Source organism: Rhinichthys klamathensis, unplaced genomic scaffold (assembly GCF_029890125.1).
Source record: "Rhinichthys klamathensis goyatoka isolate OS25496 unplaced genomic scaffold, OSU_Roscu_1.1 h1tg000070l_1, whole genome shotgun sequence".
NCBI lineage: Eukaryota > Metazoa > Chordata > Actinopteri > Cypriniformes > Leuciscidae > Rhinichthys > Rhinichthys klamathensis.
The window spans coordinates 827,819-845,988 of NW_026606613.1; the positions used below are offsets into that span (position 1 = coordinate 827,819).

General features: G+C 45.9%; 1 protein-coding gene and 1 non-coding gene across 5 annotated transcripts; one reads left to right on the forward strand and one right to left on the reverse strand.

The window, feature by feature from the left end:
- Nucleotides 1-1,009: 1,009 nt before the first annotated feature.
- Nucleotides 1,010-8,302, reverse strand: LOC130084996 (serine/threonine-protein kinase 19-like). Of its 4 annotated transcripts, none has more exons than XM_056250550.1 (6): nt 8,190-8,296; nt 6,939-7,084; nt 5,371-5,606; nt 1,454-1,551; nt 1,231-1,378; nt 1,016-1,146 (listed from the first exon to the last, which is right to left on the reverse strand). In XM_056250550.1, exons 1-6 carry the CDS (start codon nt 8,275-8,277, stop codon nt 1,092-1,094), a joined length of 771 nt encoding a protein of 256 aa, XP_056106525.1. In that variant the 5' UTR covers nt 8,278-8,296; the 3' UTR covers nt 1,016-1,091. The 4 variants fall into 4 exon arrangements, with proteins under 4 accessions (XP_056106523.1, XP_056106522.1, XP_056106525.1 ...); XM_056250549.1 differs by having other exon boundaries at nt 6,939-7,087; XM_056250548.1 differs by having other exon boundaries at nt 1,010-1,146; nt 1,231-1,551; nt 8,190-8,302.
- Nucleotides 8,303-17,395: 9,093 nt separating this feature from the next.
- Nucleotides 17,396-17,560, forward strand: LOC130085006 (U1 spliceosomal RNA). Its single transcript, XR_008807092.1, has one exon. It is a non-coding gene; the product is annotated as a U1 spliceosomal RNA (small nuclear RNA).
- Nucleotides 17,561-18,170: the final 610 nt, after the last annotated feature.

An 18,170-nucleotide genomic window follows, 5' to 3' on the forward strand; every position in this document is an offset into this window, starting at 1 on the left:
GCGTGTTGTGCTAACAATAACGGAAGCTAGCGATGTTAGGTAAGTCTGAGATGTTAGGTAAACTGTAATTAGTAGTATAAACAACTAGAAATGATATTAAATTATGGTTCAAAACAGAAAGAAATACGAGGCTTAGACGGCGCTTACAGCCTCGGAGCAAACACACTCACACAGCAGGCAGCGAGGTAGACAGGAGCAATCGATCAAGCAGGAGCACTTTAATGATGGATGGATGCAATTTGATCGACTTCAAAACAGAAACGGCCATTCACTGCCATTATAAAGCTTGGAAGAGCCAGGAAATTTTTTATATAACTCCGATTGTATTCGTCTGAAAGAAGAATGTCATATACACCTAGGATGACTTGAGGGTGAGTAAATCATGGGCTAATACATTTTTTTGGGTGAACTATCCCTTTAACAGCAGGTGTTCATCACTAATGTACAATCATCACTTAATTATCTCATTAACTTTAACTCTGAGGGCCTGTTTACACGACACCGTTTTCAACTAAAAATTTAAAACATTTTATGCGCTTAGGCGTTTTGGGCGCCTGGAAACGGAAACTTTTGAAAACGGGTTTCAAAGTGCAAGTTTTTTGAGAACGGTCTCCGTGTAAACAAGACGTCATGCACATGCGTATTACGTGTTCAGTCTACAGTGTTTCATCGCCATCTACTGGCTTGGCATCAGAATACAGCCTTTTTAGCTGTTTTCGTGGATCCGTGTGAATGGGGATCGTTTTAACAATGGTGTCGCCTGTACGCGGCAAACTCAAAGGAAAAACTAAGCATTAGTTTTAAGCATTTCGTTGTCGTGTAAACGTACCCTGATTCAGAGTTACTTTAACACTCTTTAGAGTGGGACCATATGTGCTCTAAACAGAGTTAATTTAACTTTGATTTTGCCAAAGACAGCAAACAGAGAAAAAATAAGTCCATTTGACAATTGCGGTTCGGCAAACTTTTATTAAATATATTGTGCACCATTCATTCTGCTGTTCATTATTTTGTAACCAAAATAATATGGCAATAAATACATTATACAGTTTATTCAATTCTGTACAATCCAAGGCAAGCGGGTGAAGCTGTTAGTTGATGTTTCCGTCCACGTATCGTAATAATGTCCCTGATGTTGTCTGTATGCTACAAACAAACACACACACACACAAAACAATAATTAGTCATCACATTACAACTCAAATCTACTGTTTTATACAGCGCTCTTACCATTCTACTAACTCTGCTCCAACTATATCATGAATGTGATACTTCATCTGAAATTTAACATGTGAAGTTGTGCGGCGTCCCTCAAGTTCAGTCTTCAGGATTTCACCGTATCTGGATTTCTTCACCATGCCAAGAACAGCTTTGCGCCCTGTTATAAAATCGGATATAATGCAGTAGCAATAGTTAAAGCGCTGATCGTGAGTCTTGTGGTAAACACACCTACCCCTGATGAAGTACTTAATGAATTTGCCAGAGTTTGGGATTGAGAGCCACCAGCTGCCCGCGTCCCTCACCGTGAGGACGCCCGACTTCACCAGCTGCCTGCAAGCCATAAACCATCTTTAGATAAAGTGCCTGAGACAATGGCTGCGTTTCCACTGTCGGGCCAAAAACGGGCGTTCTAGGGGCAGGGGTGCCAGGGGCAGGGATGCCAGGGGCATTCGCGAACCCAAGCTCACAACTCTGTCGAGTTTGCACTTTAACTTCCGGGGCTTGATCGGGCCTTGTCTAGGGCTGGGTATCGTAACAAAATGTTCGATACCGATACCTTGACGATACTTTTTTTGATACCAAATTTATGTAACCAGTTTTAACAATATAACATTACCTAATTTTTTTTTTTTTTTTTCAGTTTGTTGACTTTTTTACACTCATATTTTGAGTATGTAAAAAAGCATCAATGCTAAAGTTTTCTATGTTTCCTAATCATTTAACAACATGTATTCTTTACTTCAATGAGCTCATTGTTTCTGCCTTAACCTAATGCATTGTTTAACAATGAAACTGAATGGAAATTAATTGAAATGCATTACACTGTCACCTCTGATAACAGATCACTCTAAATTGTAATTTAGACACATGCATTTTCTGTAAAGCTGCTTTGAAACGATATGTATTGTGAAAAATGCTATACAAATAAATGTGAATTAAATTAAATATAGGCTACTGGGCGGGATATATGCCTCGCGCTCAGCACGTGAAGCTTGCCGCAAAGCACTGGCAAAAGTAGCCTAATGATTATGGATGTGGAAACAATAACAAGGAGATTTTAATTGTTTATTAATGAACAAGTGTTTACTAATGGTGTGTTCACACCGAACGCGAATTTAATTATTTGTGCGAGTAGATTACATACAAAGTCAATGCAAAGACGCGATTAGACGCATCATTCGCGCCGGGCGTCGCGAATGACGCGAATTTGGGCGACGCGTTTGCCGCGAACGTCTTCGGTGCAAGTTGAAAAATTTGAACTCGAGCGGAAGATTCAAGCGTCTAACTAGACGCGATAGACGCTCTATTCGCCTTCCGTGTGAACACACCATTACTCTCAAGTGTATTCTGTGCGCTTCTAAGTGCCTAATCAGATTTACCATGTTACCGTTCTTGGCGGCAATTATCTTGTCGTAAATATTGCATCGCGTGCTTCTGGCATCGAGTCTGGCACATAGGTACACTTTGGGTCATTTCCACATATTTTCTATCTAGGTTGGGACGCTTACACACACACACACACACACACACACTACAGCCTCACTTGCGACGAGCCACGTCTCTGGGCAGCCGCGTAAACTAGTGTTTTTCCGCCACAGCCAATCATACTGCATGCTTATTGTTCCACTGACGTTGACGAGATTAACAACATTTAGGTACTGAAATTTGGTACCGAAAAACAAGACATGTTTCGATACTCGGTAGTATCGAGGCATTTCGGTCGGTACCTAAAAAGTACCGAACTCGTACCCAGCCCTAGCCTTGTCAGGGCTCCTCGGGGCCAACGGCCAGGGGGTTTTGGCCTGCCAAATACCTTGGTCCAAAGCGGGCTTGAGGAGTGGTTGCAAACAGAGGCGGAGTTTACCTGAGTCAGGAGACGGCAGTGACGGATGATCCCATATATGAATGAATGCCTTTATTGTCATTGCATTTAAATACAATGAAATTATAGAGCCACTCTAGTAGGGTGCATCATTAAAACACATACAATATATAAAACATATCACACAACATATTAATTTTAAAACCCAATTTACCCACTTCCTATAGCCTGGATGCCAGCCCGAACCCCGCCCACAACATTTTTTGGTCGGGAAGTTCGGTCTGGACTCGCTCCATTGAGGAGTAATTATGATCAGTCAAAAAATGTTCGGGCCAATCAAATTGCCAGGGCGGGCTTTATACGATGATGGACAGATGATCTGCAGGGACGTAATCATCACGTTATCAAAGAGCGCTTAACTGGTTTCCCTCAGAGATGACTGCTGGAGAACTGAGATGTAGAGATTCTGCTATCGCGTCTGTTGTAAAAGAAATCGACAGCGCATTCATTTTAAAAGACGAACATAGAACTGCAATCAAGGCATTTGTCAATCGGAAAGATGGGTTTGCCGTCCTTCCTACGGGATTCGGCAAAAGTTTATTTTATCAGCTGGCTCCGATGGTCACTAAGAAGATGGGACGCAATGAAAACCCTGTGGTCGGTGTGGTTTCTCCTTTGGTCGCACTCATAGAGGACCAAGTAAAAGAAGCAACACTCATTATTTTACTTCTTCCAGCGTGCGTGCATTTGAGTTCTGTAGTTGACAACTGTGCTACGCAAAGTAGTGGACTTACTGCGTTGCTCTCATTGGTTGTAGGTCTATCCAATTGAGTGCAGAGTTTTTTTTTTCCTGGTTTGGTTAAGACACGCCTCATAATCAAAGCCCTATGGAGCAGTATCAGACTCACATTCTGACTAGAATATGAGTATGACAAAGTCAGGCTACACTTCCTACTAAGGGGCTAATAAATATTCTAATGTAACAAAGTGCTGAGTAGCTGTGCAAACTGCATCATTAAAATTAAAAAAAAAGTTTGGCTTCATTTAGGACTGTTATTGCTTCAGGAGAAAAGCTATTCCTAAATCTACTAGTCCTTGTTTTTTGACATCTGTAGCGTCTCCCTGAGGGTAACAGTTCGAACAGCGGGTAACCAGGGTGAGAACAGTCAGGTGCAATTTTGGTGGCTTTAGACAGCAGTCTTGAATTAGCAATTTCCTGTAGTGAGGGTAGGGGACAGCCAACGATCTTCTGTGCTGTGTTGATCACTCTCTGTATTCTTTTCTTGTCTGCTGCAGAGCATCCAGCGTACCACACAGTTACACAGTACACCAGGATGCTCTCTATGGAGGAACGGTAGAAAAGCACCAACAGCTTCTCAGATAGATTGTTTTTTTTAAGGAGTCTGAGGAAATACAGATGTTGTTGTGCCTTCTTTACCACTGCTGTGATATTGTCCGTCCATGTGAGTCGGTCCGAGATGAGGGTTTACCAGGAATTTAAAGTTTTGAACCCTCTCCACTAGGACACACATTATACCAGCTAACATCAGCTTTAAAGACTTTTAAAATCTTTTTAGCTCAAAACTTTCATGTTTGAATACCTTCTGTGTATACCCGATGTGGATTCTGATCACCGCATAAATATTTATGTGTGATGTAAAAGACTATGGGCAATAACCATTAGTAAACATGTGAAGAAATCAGACAAATCATATAGGCTATCACAATGGTGTATTTATTTTATCTGTGAGAACGTCTCGTCTCTTTATACCGGACTGTCTGATATCCACATTTAGCTCCACATGTCATAAAATAAACCAACTCCGGTTTTTCGAGAGCTTCCTCTGTTTCTCTGATTGAAAATATAACTATATTGGGAGAGAGTGCTAAAGCTCCTCAGGTCGTATTTTTGGTGGCATATTTGTAGAAATGATCATTCTTTCTAAATGTGATATAAACACACTGTCCTGTGACTAAATAAACAGAAACAGACTGAATAAGTAGCTACGGTTTTGTGAAAGTCCAGTCCAGTCTTGCGATCTCTCTGTTTCCAGTGATTTCTTTCTGATTAGTTTTCTGATAAAACTTCCATTTGTTGGTGAAATGAAGGGTTTGTGTGTCGTTGTTCCAGAGAGGTGTGTTACGGGTGGGTTTTAGTGAAGCGCTGAGGAGCTTCTGGCCCGACGGTGGAAACGCAGCAGGTTTTGGGCCCGGTGCTCCAGGTCCGAGGCTATTAGCCCCGCCCGGCCCGTTTACAGCCCCGGCTCGCACTGGCCCGACAGTGGAAACACGGCTAATGAACAACAAACCAGAATTTGTGTCCTTACGTGATCTCAGAGTCCGTGAAGAGGAACTCCTTCAGCATCTTTTCTTTGTTGAAGCTCAGATCGGAGCAGCCGGGAATTAGTTTATCCAGGAATTTCTCCACAGTTTCCAGTGTTTCTCTTCCGGCTTCGCCCTGCAGGACTTTGGCTCTGTAGTCTTCAGCAAACACCAGAGCGAAAGCCTCTGAGTCGAAGCCCAGCTGGAACATCAACAGCTCGCCGCTCACCCGCAACTCATTCTGAGCAGGAGAAACCAGTTGCAGAAACACTGTTAAGAGCTAGCATGACCAGCTAGCGGTTAGCCAAGGGGTAATCTGGTTACTTTTCGGATTCAAATTTGACAAATCAAAGAGTAACTTACTCAAACCTCATCATTGGGTCCTTTTGACCCGAACAATTTTTTTAAAAAGCTTTTAAAAATTGTTCATTAGAGGGGTCCAAGACCCTTGGACTTTTGTTGCACTTAAACCACGAATACACACAAAACAAATTAAATGGATTCGAGGAGTTTTGTGGTTGAAATGTAAAAAAGTAACAAATCATTGACTCTCGGGTCAATTTGACCCCCTTAGGAATAAATGGGATGCAAGGAATGCTTCAGTACACACAGACAACCCTAAAAATGCTCAAAATTCAAACTAAAAATGTTACTAAAATATTATTTATTTATTTATTTTCCACAAGAGGTCGGCAAAGACACCCAATGTAAGATATTTTGAGCTGAATTAAAAGGGTTATGCATGAAATTGTGTTATTTTGGATTTAAGTCGAAAGAATGTGAGGAATTTGCTCATAAATATATATATTTTTTATTTAAATTATGATTGTAACCGGTAGGTGGCTGCCATTTCCACTCCCAAATATTTATTTTTAATCGTTTTACTTTTGAATTATTATTTCGATCGACATTATTAATAAAATTGCTGCCCTCAAATGTTAATCCGGAGCCTTGCAAACTTAAAATAATACTGATATAAAATAAACCTTTGTTTATAACTAGCCTACTACAATATATGTTTAAAAAATGATAAGGAGCTGTTTTTGTTTTATATGCTAAGAAGACACCCCAGGAGATGGGTCAAGTAGCTCTATCATTGTTCAAAGTAAAAACAGATCAGACTTTATGATGTTAGTTTTAATAAATAATTTATTTTTTAAATCAAGGATATTTCTCTGGCATTTCTTTCTTTTTGCTGTATCATGTCGAACCGAACCGTGAATTTTGTGAACCGTTACACACCTACTATCAAATCTAGTAATTTAAAGGTAAATACAAATAAAAAATAAATCTCCCCAAAAAATTGGATTAAAAAATACAAAAAAAAATATTACCAAAATTAAATTAAATAAGCTTTCTGGAAAAAACAAACAACAACACATAATTTTAGGGCTTTCGGGTCATTTGATCCGCGAGAGAAAGATGTGTTACAAAGTGCGAGGGAAGGATGAAGGTTGAAGTTATGACCAGTTTTTAAAGAAAAATGTGCTACTGGCCACATAACTCATGACTGTGCTAAGGTCATTATTAAATCATCTAGCACAGCGTCTACTTTAGCACAAGCGGATCTCACCAGCTGCTTGTCCACGGAGGTTCTGTCGCTGTGTAAACTGTACAGCTGGTGTTTCAGCACCACCGGAGGGAGGCTGTCGTTGAAGAGTTTGCGTGAGAACAGTGTCATGAGGTTCTGCAAGCTTGAGCGGATATCAGCTGCTCCTTCTGCTGAACACACACCCTTATTTCATTACATCAGATTCACACATTTGTGTATGACTTGTTTTAACTCAGAAATAGGTTGTATAAAACGGACCCCCGGTTTCACAGACAAAGGATTAAGATAGTCCCAGACTAAAATGAACTGGTTTAACTGATATACCATTGTCTTGTCTCAAGAAGATGCACACCAGATATGTTGTTTTTTCTAAGGCACGTTTATAAAAGCTACTTAAATGCCCTAATTGAACTAAAGCCTAATCCTGGCTTAATCTAAACCCTGTCTGTGAAACCGGAGCGGAGAGTAGTATTTTAAGCCTGTAATAGCACGTGTATCGCACCATATTAATATATTTACATACTTTAAGATGCTTGAAAAGTCATTCAAATAATTACTGTTCAGAAAGTCATATGCGTTCTTACATTAGATTACAATTTTACTTAAAGTAGGGCGGGGCTTGATTTTTGATTGGATGGGTGTGGTTTGCTATTGGTGGATCTCGTGTGAGTGACAGGTGCTGTATTCCCCGTCACACTCACATTTTCACTAAAGCAGTTGGAGATTAAAGGTGCTCTAAGCGATGTCACGCGTTTTTTAGGCCAAAACATTTTTTGTCACATACAGCAAACATCTCCTCACTATCCACTGGCTGCCTGTCCCCTGAACACACTGTAAAGAAACGCGATCTCTGTAGACAGCCCAGGCTCCACAAACAGCAACAAAAGCAAACTGCGGCGACCCGCTCCCCGAAACATAACAAACTGTTCCAGCCAATGACCGACAAGAAGGGTTTGGGGGCGGGGTTTGGGGGGTTAGTGTGCGGATGAGGAGGAGGGAGGGTCTAGCTAGCCTCCGTTTTGTTTGACAATAGTTCGAACGTCAACAAGAAGTGATGTCACCCAGGATCGCTTAGAGAACCTTTAAACAACATTGGCCGAGTAATGGTGTACGAAATCAGTGACATTAATTGCATGAATCCATATTTATATCTGGAGCCTAACAGAAGTAATATTTTAAGGAGGACAGACGTTAACTGACACATTATTACTAATAATGTCTATTTAATGATAAGTGTTTTTGATCTGCATGAGGGTAAATGACAGATCTTACCGTGACTGCCTCCGGCAACAGCGTCAGCTGCGGATCTGCGTCTCTTTAAGCAGAAAGTGTCTGCGATCAGCGCTCGCTTTCTGCTCATTTCTCACTATTTACAGAGAACATTTGAAGAGTTTGGTTCCAAAACGCAATAAATCCATTTAGATTAATTTGAGTAAAAATGTGTTTTCTTTACCAAGAAAGTGGAAAGATGAAAACCACTATTGTCTGTTTCAAACTTGCACATAGCATTTGTAGGTCATAATAACAAAAAAAATTAAAATCCAGGTTTTGATTTTCAAAGATTTATTATAAAAACGGATTATTTTTTTCCCCAAAATGCAATAAATCCATTTAAAAAAAAAATCAAAATGCAATTAATCCATTTAATCAATATAAAAGTTTTTTTTTTCATATTGAAACTGTTGAAAATACACAACAACGTAAGTTTATTAGTATAATATTTTTATTAAGAACTGTAAAGAAGATTGAAAACATTTTTCCTCCTCCCGACTGCCTCATCTTCTTAATCTCCTCACGTAAATGATTCGATTTCGATGCCTTACGTTTCTTACCCACCGCAGAAACAACCACAGGTTCATCAATGCCTCAAAACTATTCATTTTTTTGTTTGTTTGTTGATCGAAAAGTACAAAATCGATAAGAAAACTAGGAAGTCGGGTGTATTTAAAGCGCTTCCGTTACTGTTTACATTGCGTGGAATGGTGCGTTGTGATTGGTTGAGAGCGGATATATCGCATTCTGCAGAGAAGGGAGACTGACGTTTGTCGCGGTTTGGAAAGAAAGGGAGAAAACATGACAGAATAACACGGCGGATATCGCATTTTACTTAAAATTAAACATTGACTTTTAATACCAACCAGATACAATACTGATTTTTGCAGTAACTAATTTTTTTCAAAATGGCGTTTATCGCGTTTTGGAACCAAACTCTTCATTTATCTGTTTACTCTCATGTTGCTGCTATATACTCTCTTAGAAAAGCGCTAAACTGTCTTTACATGTCACATTTCCCTCCTGAATTGACTCAGATCGAAACACGGGTTTGTTCTCAAGAATATATTTTAAGAAACTCTACTGTTGTAACTCGAGTTCGTATGTGTGTTCCACAGACAGTTCATCAAACACAACAGCTGACTGAGACTCTTCCTCGTTGGTTTTAGGATGAATGAGAGCATCTGCTGCCCTCTGGCGGACTGTTTAAATATATATTTTTGAGAAGAAACCTGTTTCGATCATAGGCTGTAAATCTTTCTCCAGTTATATTGCTACTGCGAGTTTGTTAGCGGTTTGCGCCATAGATATCATATAGAGACTAGATGCCCTATTGGCCGCTGGAAACCGAGAAATCCGGCCGCCATCTTGAACCGGTCGTATTCCTAGTTCCCTTTCGTAGTCACTCCGAGTTACGTCGGATGACGGAGAATGGGGGTTTCGCCAGAAAGCCAATCCTCTTCGAGTATTAAAAAACGAGCCAATGGCAAAGAAATGCCATGGGTCTGCGGAATTTGCATAATGTATCTCCGCCTCACTGCGTGAGTATTTAAGGAGAAACACCTGCAACAGCAGATCATGTTTTCGCTTCGGAGCCAAGAGAACCTCTTCACTCCACAGCCACATCTGAGTTTACAAGTGACTCACCTCTTCGAGACGAGCGAACTCTCCAGTGTTGGTGTGACGGCGGTACCCAGCGAGTCTTCACATTGCCTGCGATCTGTGCAGTGGTCTGCCTGACTTTGTGTTTTCTCCCTGGTCGCCTCAGCATTGCAGAGTTTTTCCTCTCCTAAAAGAGCTGCACGTGGCACGTCTTTTTAAAGATGTCTCGCCCGTGTTCTTCTGGTTGCGGTCGATATTTGTCATCTTCTGATGGGCACGAGCGCTGCTTTGTGTGTCTGGGCTTTGATCACGCTAAAGCAGCGCTCGTGGATGACTCATGTTCCTTCTGTGGGAACATGGCCATCGCAACACTAAGATTAAGACTCAATGATCTTTCAGTGAGAGTCCCCGCGTCCACCACCCGTTCTGCTTCCTCCACGAGAGGTGGTAGTTCGGCTGGGGGACAGGGTGATCTGAGGGTGACGGTGTGGAGCAATCCGACGATGCGTCCTCGGACCACGCCCCCCTCCGCTGTGTTGCAACCCGCGAGTGCCGCGGTGATTCAGGCGGGCTCTTCTTCGGAAGCCCCGCGTGTTTCATTCGGCGCTCCAGAGGATGACGCGATGTCGATCGCGGCATCACAAGGTGGGCTTGAGTCTTCAGGAAGTGAGGATGCGGCCTCCTTCGGGAGTCCCAGCGTTGCCCGTATCGGATCCTGAGATGACAGCCATGCTGTCCCGGGCAGCCGTGAGCATCGGGCTAGAGTGGAACCCTCCGCCCTGCCCCGAGCGCTCGCGGTTGGACGATTGGTTTTTGGGTGCGGCTGCCGCCTCACGGCCTCAGCCAACCCCAATTCCTTTCTTCCCGGAGCTGCATGAGGAGCTGTCGAGATCATGGAAGGCTCCTTTGACCTCCCGTGAACGCTCGTCAGCTTTCTCCGCCTTTCCTCCCCTCGATGGCGCAGCTGCCCATGGGTACACTGGGATTCCCCCGGTGGAGCGCTCTGTTGCGGTGCAACTGTGTCCTCAGGGCGCCTCCTCTCGTGGCAATCCTAAGCACCCGTCCAAGGCCTGTAGATTCTCGTCATCTATGGTGGCGAGGTCTCACAGAGCTGCAGGACAGGCGGCTGCTGCCCTGCATGCGATGAGCACCTTGCAGGTCTACCAGGCCCAGCTGCTCAGAAACATGCACGAGGGCAGGACTGACCCAGGGACGTTCGACGAACTGCGTGCCGCCACTGACCTCGCTCTCCGGGCGACGAAAGTGGCCTCACGCTCCCTGGGTCAGGTGATGGCCACTAATGTGGTCCAGGAGCGTCACCTATGGCTGAACCTGGCCGATGTGCGGGACGTTGAGCGGACTCGTCTGCTCGATGCTCCCATATCCCAGGCCGGCCTCTTCGGCGGAGCGGTTGAAGACTTCGCCCAGCAGTTTTCAGCCGCACAGAAGCAGTCTGAGGCGATAAAACACTTTCTGCCCCGACGGCCAGCTGCTGCCACCCAGCCGTCGGCACAGACGCCTCAGCCTGCTCGCCGCCGAGGGCGCCCTCCCGCGGCTCCCGCCCCTCCCGCACGGCCCCAGCAGCAGCCTTCACCGGGCCGCGTCGTGGAGGAAGCCGCAGGAAGGCGCCCCAGCCCCCTCAGGCCCCGCGCCCCGCTAAACGCCAGGCCAAGCGGCGCTCCTGAGACGGGCTGCTCAGTGATGGTGTCGGTTTTTTCCCAGGAGGCGGTTGCAGGCCCCCTCCTTCCCCCGGTGGAGGGCCGGGGGAGAATCTTTTGTTGTTTTAAAGAAAGAACCGAAATGTCCATCACTGAGCACACAGAGCTGGATGACAGTGCGCGACGCCCCCGTGCCTCGCCACTCTCGTCCTCCTCTGTCTCTGAGGGCGAGGATGACAGTGCGTGCCGTCCCCGGACCACACCACTCTCATCCCCCTCTATCGCCAGACCCCTGGCAGAGCAGACCCCCGTGGAACGCTGGTCCTTCCCTGGTCTCCTCTGTCAGGGGAGCTGCAGAGCTTGGCTGTGCACACGCTCAGGGCCGCTATGCCACCCTTGCCTGTGCCGGTCACTCCGCTCCGCTGCCCCTCCGGGGGGACGCCTGTGGCTCGGATGATTCCGCTGGATCAGTTTTTGGGGGCTTGGTTAGAGCTCCCCAATCTGTCCCGTTGGGTCGCCCGAACTATCAGGCTCGGCTATGCGATTCAGTTCGCACGGTCTCCTCCCCGCTTCAGGGGAGTCCGCTTTACTATGGTCGGTGGCAATGCCCCGGTCATGAGAGCGGAGGTTGCTACCCTGCTGGCGAAGGGTGCAATCGAGGCTGTCCCTCCAGCCGAGATGAGGTCAGGGTTCTACAGCCCCTACTTCATTGTCCCCAAGAAAACCGGTGGGTTACGGCCAATCCTGGACTTGCGCGTCCTGAACCGCTCCCTTCACAGGCTGCCGTTCAAGATGCTCACGGCCAAACGCATTTTCGAATGCGTGCGGCCACAGGATTGGTTTGCAGCGATAGACCTGAAGGACGCCTACTTTCATGTCTCCATTTTACCTCGACACAGACCGTTTCTTCGGTTTGCTTTCGAGGGGCAGGCATACCAGTACGCGGTTCTCCCATTCGGGTTGGCTCTGTCTCCTCGCGTCTTTACGAAGGTCGTCGAGGCAGCCCTTGTTCCCCTACGCGAACACGGGGTTCGCATCCTGAATTATCTCGACGACTGGCTAATATTAGCTCACTCTCGAGACCAGGTTTGCGAACACAGAGACCTAGTGCTCCGGCACCTAGCCCGTCTGGGCCTTCGGGTCAACTGGGAGAAGAGCAAACTTTGCCCCGTGCAGAGGATCTCTTTTCTCGGTATGGAGATAGACTCGGTCGCCATGTCCGCGCAGCTTACGAGCGAGCGCGCACACTCACTGCTGACTTGTCTTCGACAATTCGAGGGCAAGAGTGCGGTCCCACTGAAACTTTTTTAGAGGCTCCTGGGGCATATGGCATCCGCAGCCGCGGCAACGCCACTCGGATTGCTTCATATGAGACCGCTTCAGCTGTGGCTTCGCGATCGAGTCCCGAGGTGGGCATGGCATCGCGGTACGCTCAGAGTTCCAATAACTCCGACCTGCCGTCAGACCTTCACCCCGTGGCGGAACCTCAGCTTTCTACGGGCCGGAGTCCCCCTAGAACGAGTTTCCAGGCATGTTGTCGTCTCCACAGATGCCTCTGCCACGGGCTGGGGCGCCATGTGCAATGGACATGCAGCCGCGGGCTCCTGGACAGGACCCCAGCGCCTCATGCATGTCAATTGCCTCGAGTTGCTGGCAGTACGCCTTGCCCTGCACCGCTTCCACGCGCTGCTCCAGGGTCAACACGTACTCGTCCGCTCGGACAATACCGCGACTGTAGCGTACATCAACCGTCAGGGTGGTCTACGCTCTCGCCGTATGTCGCAACTCGCACGCCACCTCCTCTTATGGAGTCAGAAGCACCTGAGGTCCCTTCGTGCTATTTACATTCCAGGAGTACGGAACCTTGCAGCCGACGAGCTGTCACGGCTCCGGCCTACCTCTGGCGAATGGCGACTCCATCCCCAGTCGGTCCAGCTGATTTGGGACCAGTTCGGGGACGCACAGATAGATCTGTTTGCCTCCCACGACTCATCCCATTGCGCCCTGTTTTACTCCCTGACCGAGGGCACGCTCGGCACGGATGCACTGGCGCACAGCTGGCCGCAGGGCCTACACAAGTATGCGTTTCCCCCAGTGAGCCTTCTCGCACGTACTCTGTGCAAGATCAAGGAGGACGAGGAGCAGGTCATATTGGTCGCCCCATACTGGCCCACCAAGACCTGGTTCTCCGAACTGGTACTCCTCGCGACAGCACCTCCTTGGCCAATTCCTCTGAGGAAGGACCTCCTTTCTCAGAGACGGGGCACCCTATGGCACCCTCGTCCCGATCTTTGGAGACTCCACGTGTGGCTCCTGGACGGGACGAGGCAGGTTTGAGTACCCTGCCACCAGCGGTGGCGGCTACCATCACTTCCGCTAGAGCATCGTCCACGAGACATGTCTATGCGTTGAAGTGGAACCTCTTCGTCAACTGGTGCTCTTCTCGCCGAGAAGACCCCAGGAGATGCTCGATCAGCGTTGTGCTTTCTTTCCTGCAAGACGGGTTGGAGCGAAGGCTGTCTCCCTCCACCCTGAAGGTGTATGTGGCTGCTATCGCCGCATATCACGAAGCAGTTGAAGGTAAGTCTCTGGGAAAGCACGACCTGATCATCAGGTTCCTGAGAGGAGCGAGGAGACTGAATCCTCCTCGCCCTCCTCTCGTTCCCTCTTGGGACCTCTCAGTGGTCTTAAGTGCCCTGCAGAGGGCTCCCTTTGAGCCTCTGCAATCAGCTGAGCTTAAGATCCTGTCAATGAAGACAGCGCTCCTGGTTGCACTGGCCTCCATCAAGAGGGTAGGGGACCTGCACGCATTCTCCGTTGACGAAGCGTGCCTGGAATTCGGGCCGGCTTACTCTCACGTGATCCTGAGACCCCGGCCTGGATATGTGCCCAAGGTTCCCACCACTCCCTTCCGGGACCAGGTGGTGAACCTGCAAGCGCTGCCCCGGGAGGAGGCAGACCCAGCCTTGGCACTGCTCTGTCCAGTACGCGCTCTCCGTGCTTACGTAGACAGGACGCACTGTTTCAGGACCTCAGACCAGCTCTTTGTCTGTTATGGTGGGAGACTGAAGGGAAAGGCTCTCTCAAAGCAGAGGTTGTCTCACTGGATAGTGGACGCCATTGCTTTGGCTTACCAACAGCAAGGCCGACCGTGCCCCCTTGGTGTGACAGCCCACTCCACCCGGAGTGTGGCTTCCTCTTGGGCTCTAGCGCATGGCGCCTCGCTGGCAGACATCTGTAGAGCTGCAGGCTGGGCGACACCCAACACATTCGCCAGATTTTATAATCTCCGAGTGGAGCCTGTGTCCTCTCATGTACTCGCTTCAACCAGCTAGTACCGGACCCGCTCAGGTGTCTTCGCTTGCTCGCCATTCCACTCCACGGACTGGATACGTGCGATATTTCCTCAGGTAGCCTTCCTCTCTGAAGCCCTGAGTTCCTCCAGCACTGTTGACGCTGGCGCCAGTGTGTATTGCCTGTGCGTCGGCTAGGTGCCTCCGTGTGCTTGGTTCCTCCTCTGAGTAACCCCCACATGTGTATTTTCCACTGTAAGCCTCTTTGAGCATGTGTCTTTCCCTCGGCAAGTCACCTGCCACTCCTGGAGTTGAAAGTAGATGCCACCCTACGGGCTGGTCACTCCAGTGTTCCTCCATATGAAGCCCCCTCGGGCCATATGTGTATTCTTAAGTCCTCCCTACGGGTAGGCATGCTGCGGCATATCTCCCCTGAGATATGCTTCCCAGTGTACCTTGGTATTCCTGTGTTAGTAGGACTCCTTCGTCCGTGCCTATATCACGACAGGGAGGTCAGACTTCGCAGGGCACTGGAAGACAGCTGTGAAGGTGGCGTGATTACACGGGGACCCCCATTCTCCGTCATCCGACGTAATTCGGAGTGACTACGAAAGGGAACGTCTCGGTTACGGATGTAACCCTCGTTCCCTGAGTAGGGAACGGAGACGTTACGTCTCCCTGCCACTTCCGCTGTACCGCTGGGTAGACGCCTGAGTTCAGTCTCGGCTCCTCAGCGAAGACATGATCTGCTGTTGCAGGTGTTTCTCCTTAAATACTCACGCAGTGAGGCGGAGATACATTATGCAAATTCCGCAGACCCATGGCATTTCTTTGCCATTGGCTCGTTTTTTAATACTCGAAGAGGATTGGCTTTCTGGCGAAACCCCCATTCTCCGTCATCCGACGTAACGTCTCCGTTCCCTACTCAGGGAACGAGGGTTACATCCGTAACCGAGACGTTTCGTTGCGTGGCAGCAGATAAGATGCCAGAGCATTGTGGAGCATTTTCCTGTTCTAATTGTCGGACCATCGAAAATAGGGCTTTTCACAAGTAAGTCTTAACATTACCGTACTATTGGTTATATTTTGTGAATAGAATATTACCAGATAATCAAGAAGGAGCAAGGATATTTGCTATTACTGTACTGAAATCGTTGTGAAATGCTGTTTACATCAGCCGGTGTTCACCCGGCATGGAGAGGTGGGGTAACTGTTAAAGTAGTTATTACAAGAGCTTCTAGGTTATCAGATTAGCATTCAACTGCCCTGTTGTATAGCTAGGTTATTTGTGTTTGCGCATGTAACAGGAGACCAGTTACACGCACATGATATCAGGAAGCAATGTAAATACAAGCATTACAGCGATGCGCAAATTGAGTTACCCCTCCAACTTCTAGTTTTATTGATAACCTATATCTTATCACATGCGATTTGGCTATTGATATTACAGAAGTCCTGTGGTAAAATTACATTATTAACTTACTCCATCTACCCTTGTAAAGTTAATCCGAATAGGGCTTTAGTCTCGACATTTTCCCCTCCCACATCCACATACAATAAAAAAGGTATAGGCTTAATGTTGTCCGAATTTAATTTTTTAGAAATTACTGATGCAAACACGTTGAAAAGCTTCTTCTCAATTTTTATTACAGGTGGCTGCGTTCGGTGGATTCGGTGGCTGCGTTATGTGTGTGAAAGTGTGTGTGTGTGTGTGTTTCTCTTCGTGTTTGTTTGTGTGTCTGTTCGTGTGTAAGTGCGTGTCACAAATCATAAATTGTTTCTTCAACTTATTAAAATATCTTACTTTACTGCAACTATCTGTTTCTGCTTCTTTATTATATTTATAGTGTGTGATTTATAAAATACATTATATCCTTCATCACACATATTGTGTCTGGTCACTTTATATCTTATATCAGAATATTATATTACTGTTAAGCCTACTATGGATATTAAAATACGCCGAACCATGTGTCCTGTATCATAGCTACATGAATGACCTTTGCAGCAAAAAAAAAACGCGTGAAAATCAGTTCAGTATTCAGTGAGATATGATTAATTTAATGCGCTGACAGCTCATTTCACCTGCCTGAGCGGAGCGGATGACCGGTTTAAGATGGCGGCTCCAATTCTCGTCCGTGCCAATAGGCAGTAGCGGTCGATAGGGCGTCTACCTATATGATGTCTATGGTTTGCGCACCCCTTGTTTAAATTTCCCGGAAGTGATGTAGACGATGATGCGTGGTTTACGTCATGGATGCTTTTTAATAATAAAACCGATGAAAAACAATATATTTCAAATAGTGTACCCCAAAAAGGTGAATTGTTTAACCCTTTCTTTCGAATTAGGTTTCAAAACTCTTATTATTGAGTTCTTAAAATATGATTTTAAACATCTGTTGTTCCATTGGCTGGTGGACGCTTGTGTTGCATCACGGGAAATTGTTCGCCACAAAATAAAAATAAAAATAAACTAACACAAAATAATACTTTTTTGTTTCTGTTGCTGCTGCTATTAAAAGCTTGATTAACAGCGAAACTTTAACATGAATCTTCATCCAGTTGCCGTTGACTCGTATGGAGTGACGTGTCCCTCACCGTCACCGAGACTCGTGTTTGCTGAAGTCACTCTCCCTTACTCGCTGAGTAACGCATACTTACCTGGCAGGGGTGACACCATGATCATGACGGTGGTTCTCCCAAGGCGTGACTCAGCCATTGCACTCTCGGCTCTGTTGACCCTTGCAAATTCCCCAAATGTGGGAATCTCAACTGCAAAAATTATGATAGTGGGGGACTGCGCTCGCTCTCTCCCCTGATATACTGGTCAACAATGAAATGGCATGATTTTAAGTAATAGAATTACTTTTATTTACATTTGATGTGTGATTGGTTTACTGTCTTATTTTCTGCAAAATAATCGAATTATAATGATGTTACATTTGCTGGGTTTCAGTTTTGTCATTATTTTTATTAAATGTTTCTGTTGCAAAAATGAATATGTAGTTATGAATAGCTATTTGATTATTTGAATGGATATGGACATTTCTATGGGTTCAGTGATACTAACAGAAATTGTTAATAAAACGTCACTATAATAATCACTCGTTCCACTCGTCACGCAAATGTAATACATAATTGAAAAACAGCGGTTTATCCCATGCATTTATGATTATAAAATGCTGTCAAGTGTATATATTAGTTTGTTCCCCAATAACAGGAATACAGCTCTGAACTGTAAACACTGCTTAGTTTTCTTAATGCTTGAAATGTCTTTCAGTCTGTTATTGTCTTGAAATCAATATTCTTGTAGTGACTTTATTTTGTTACAGCGGGTTACTGAGTTTATATACAAAATACTTTTATGTTTTACATTTTTCTATGTATTGTTCAGTGTTTTTAAAGCATCCCAGTTGCATAGATTAATA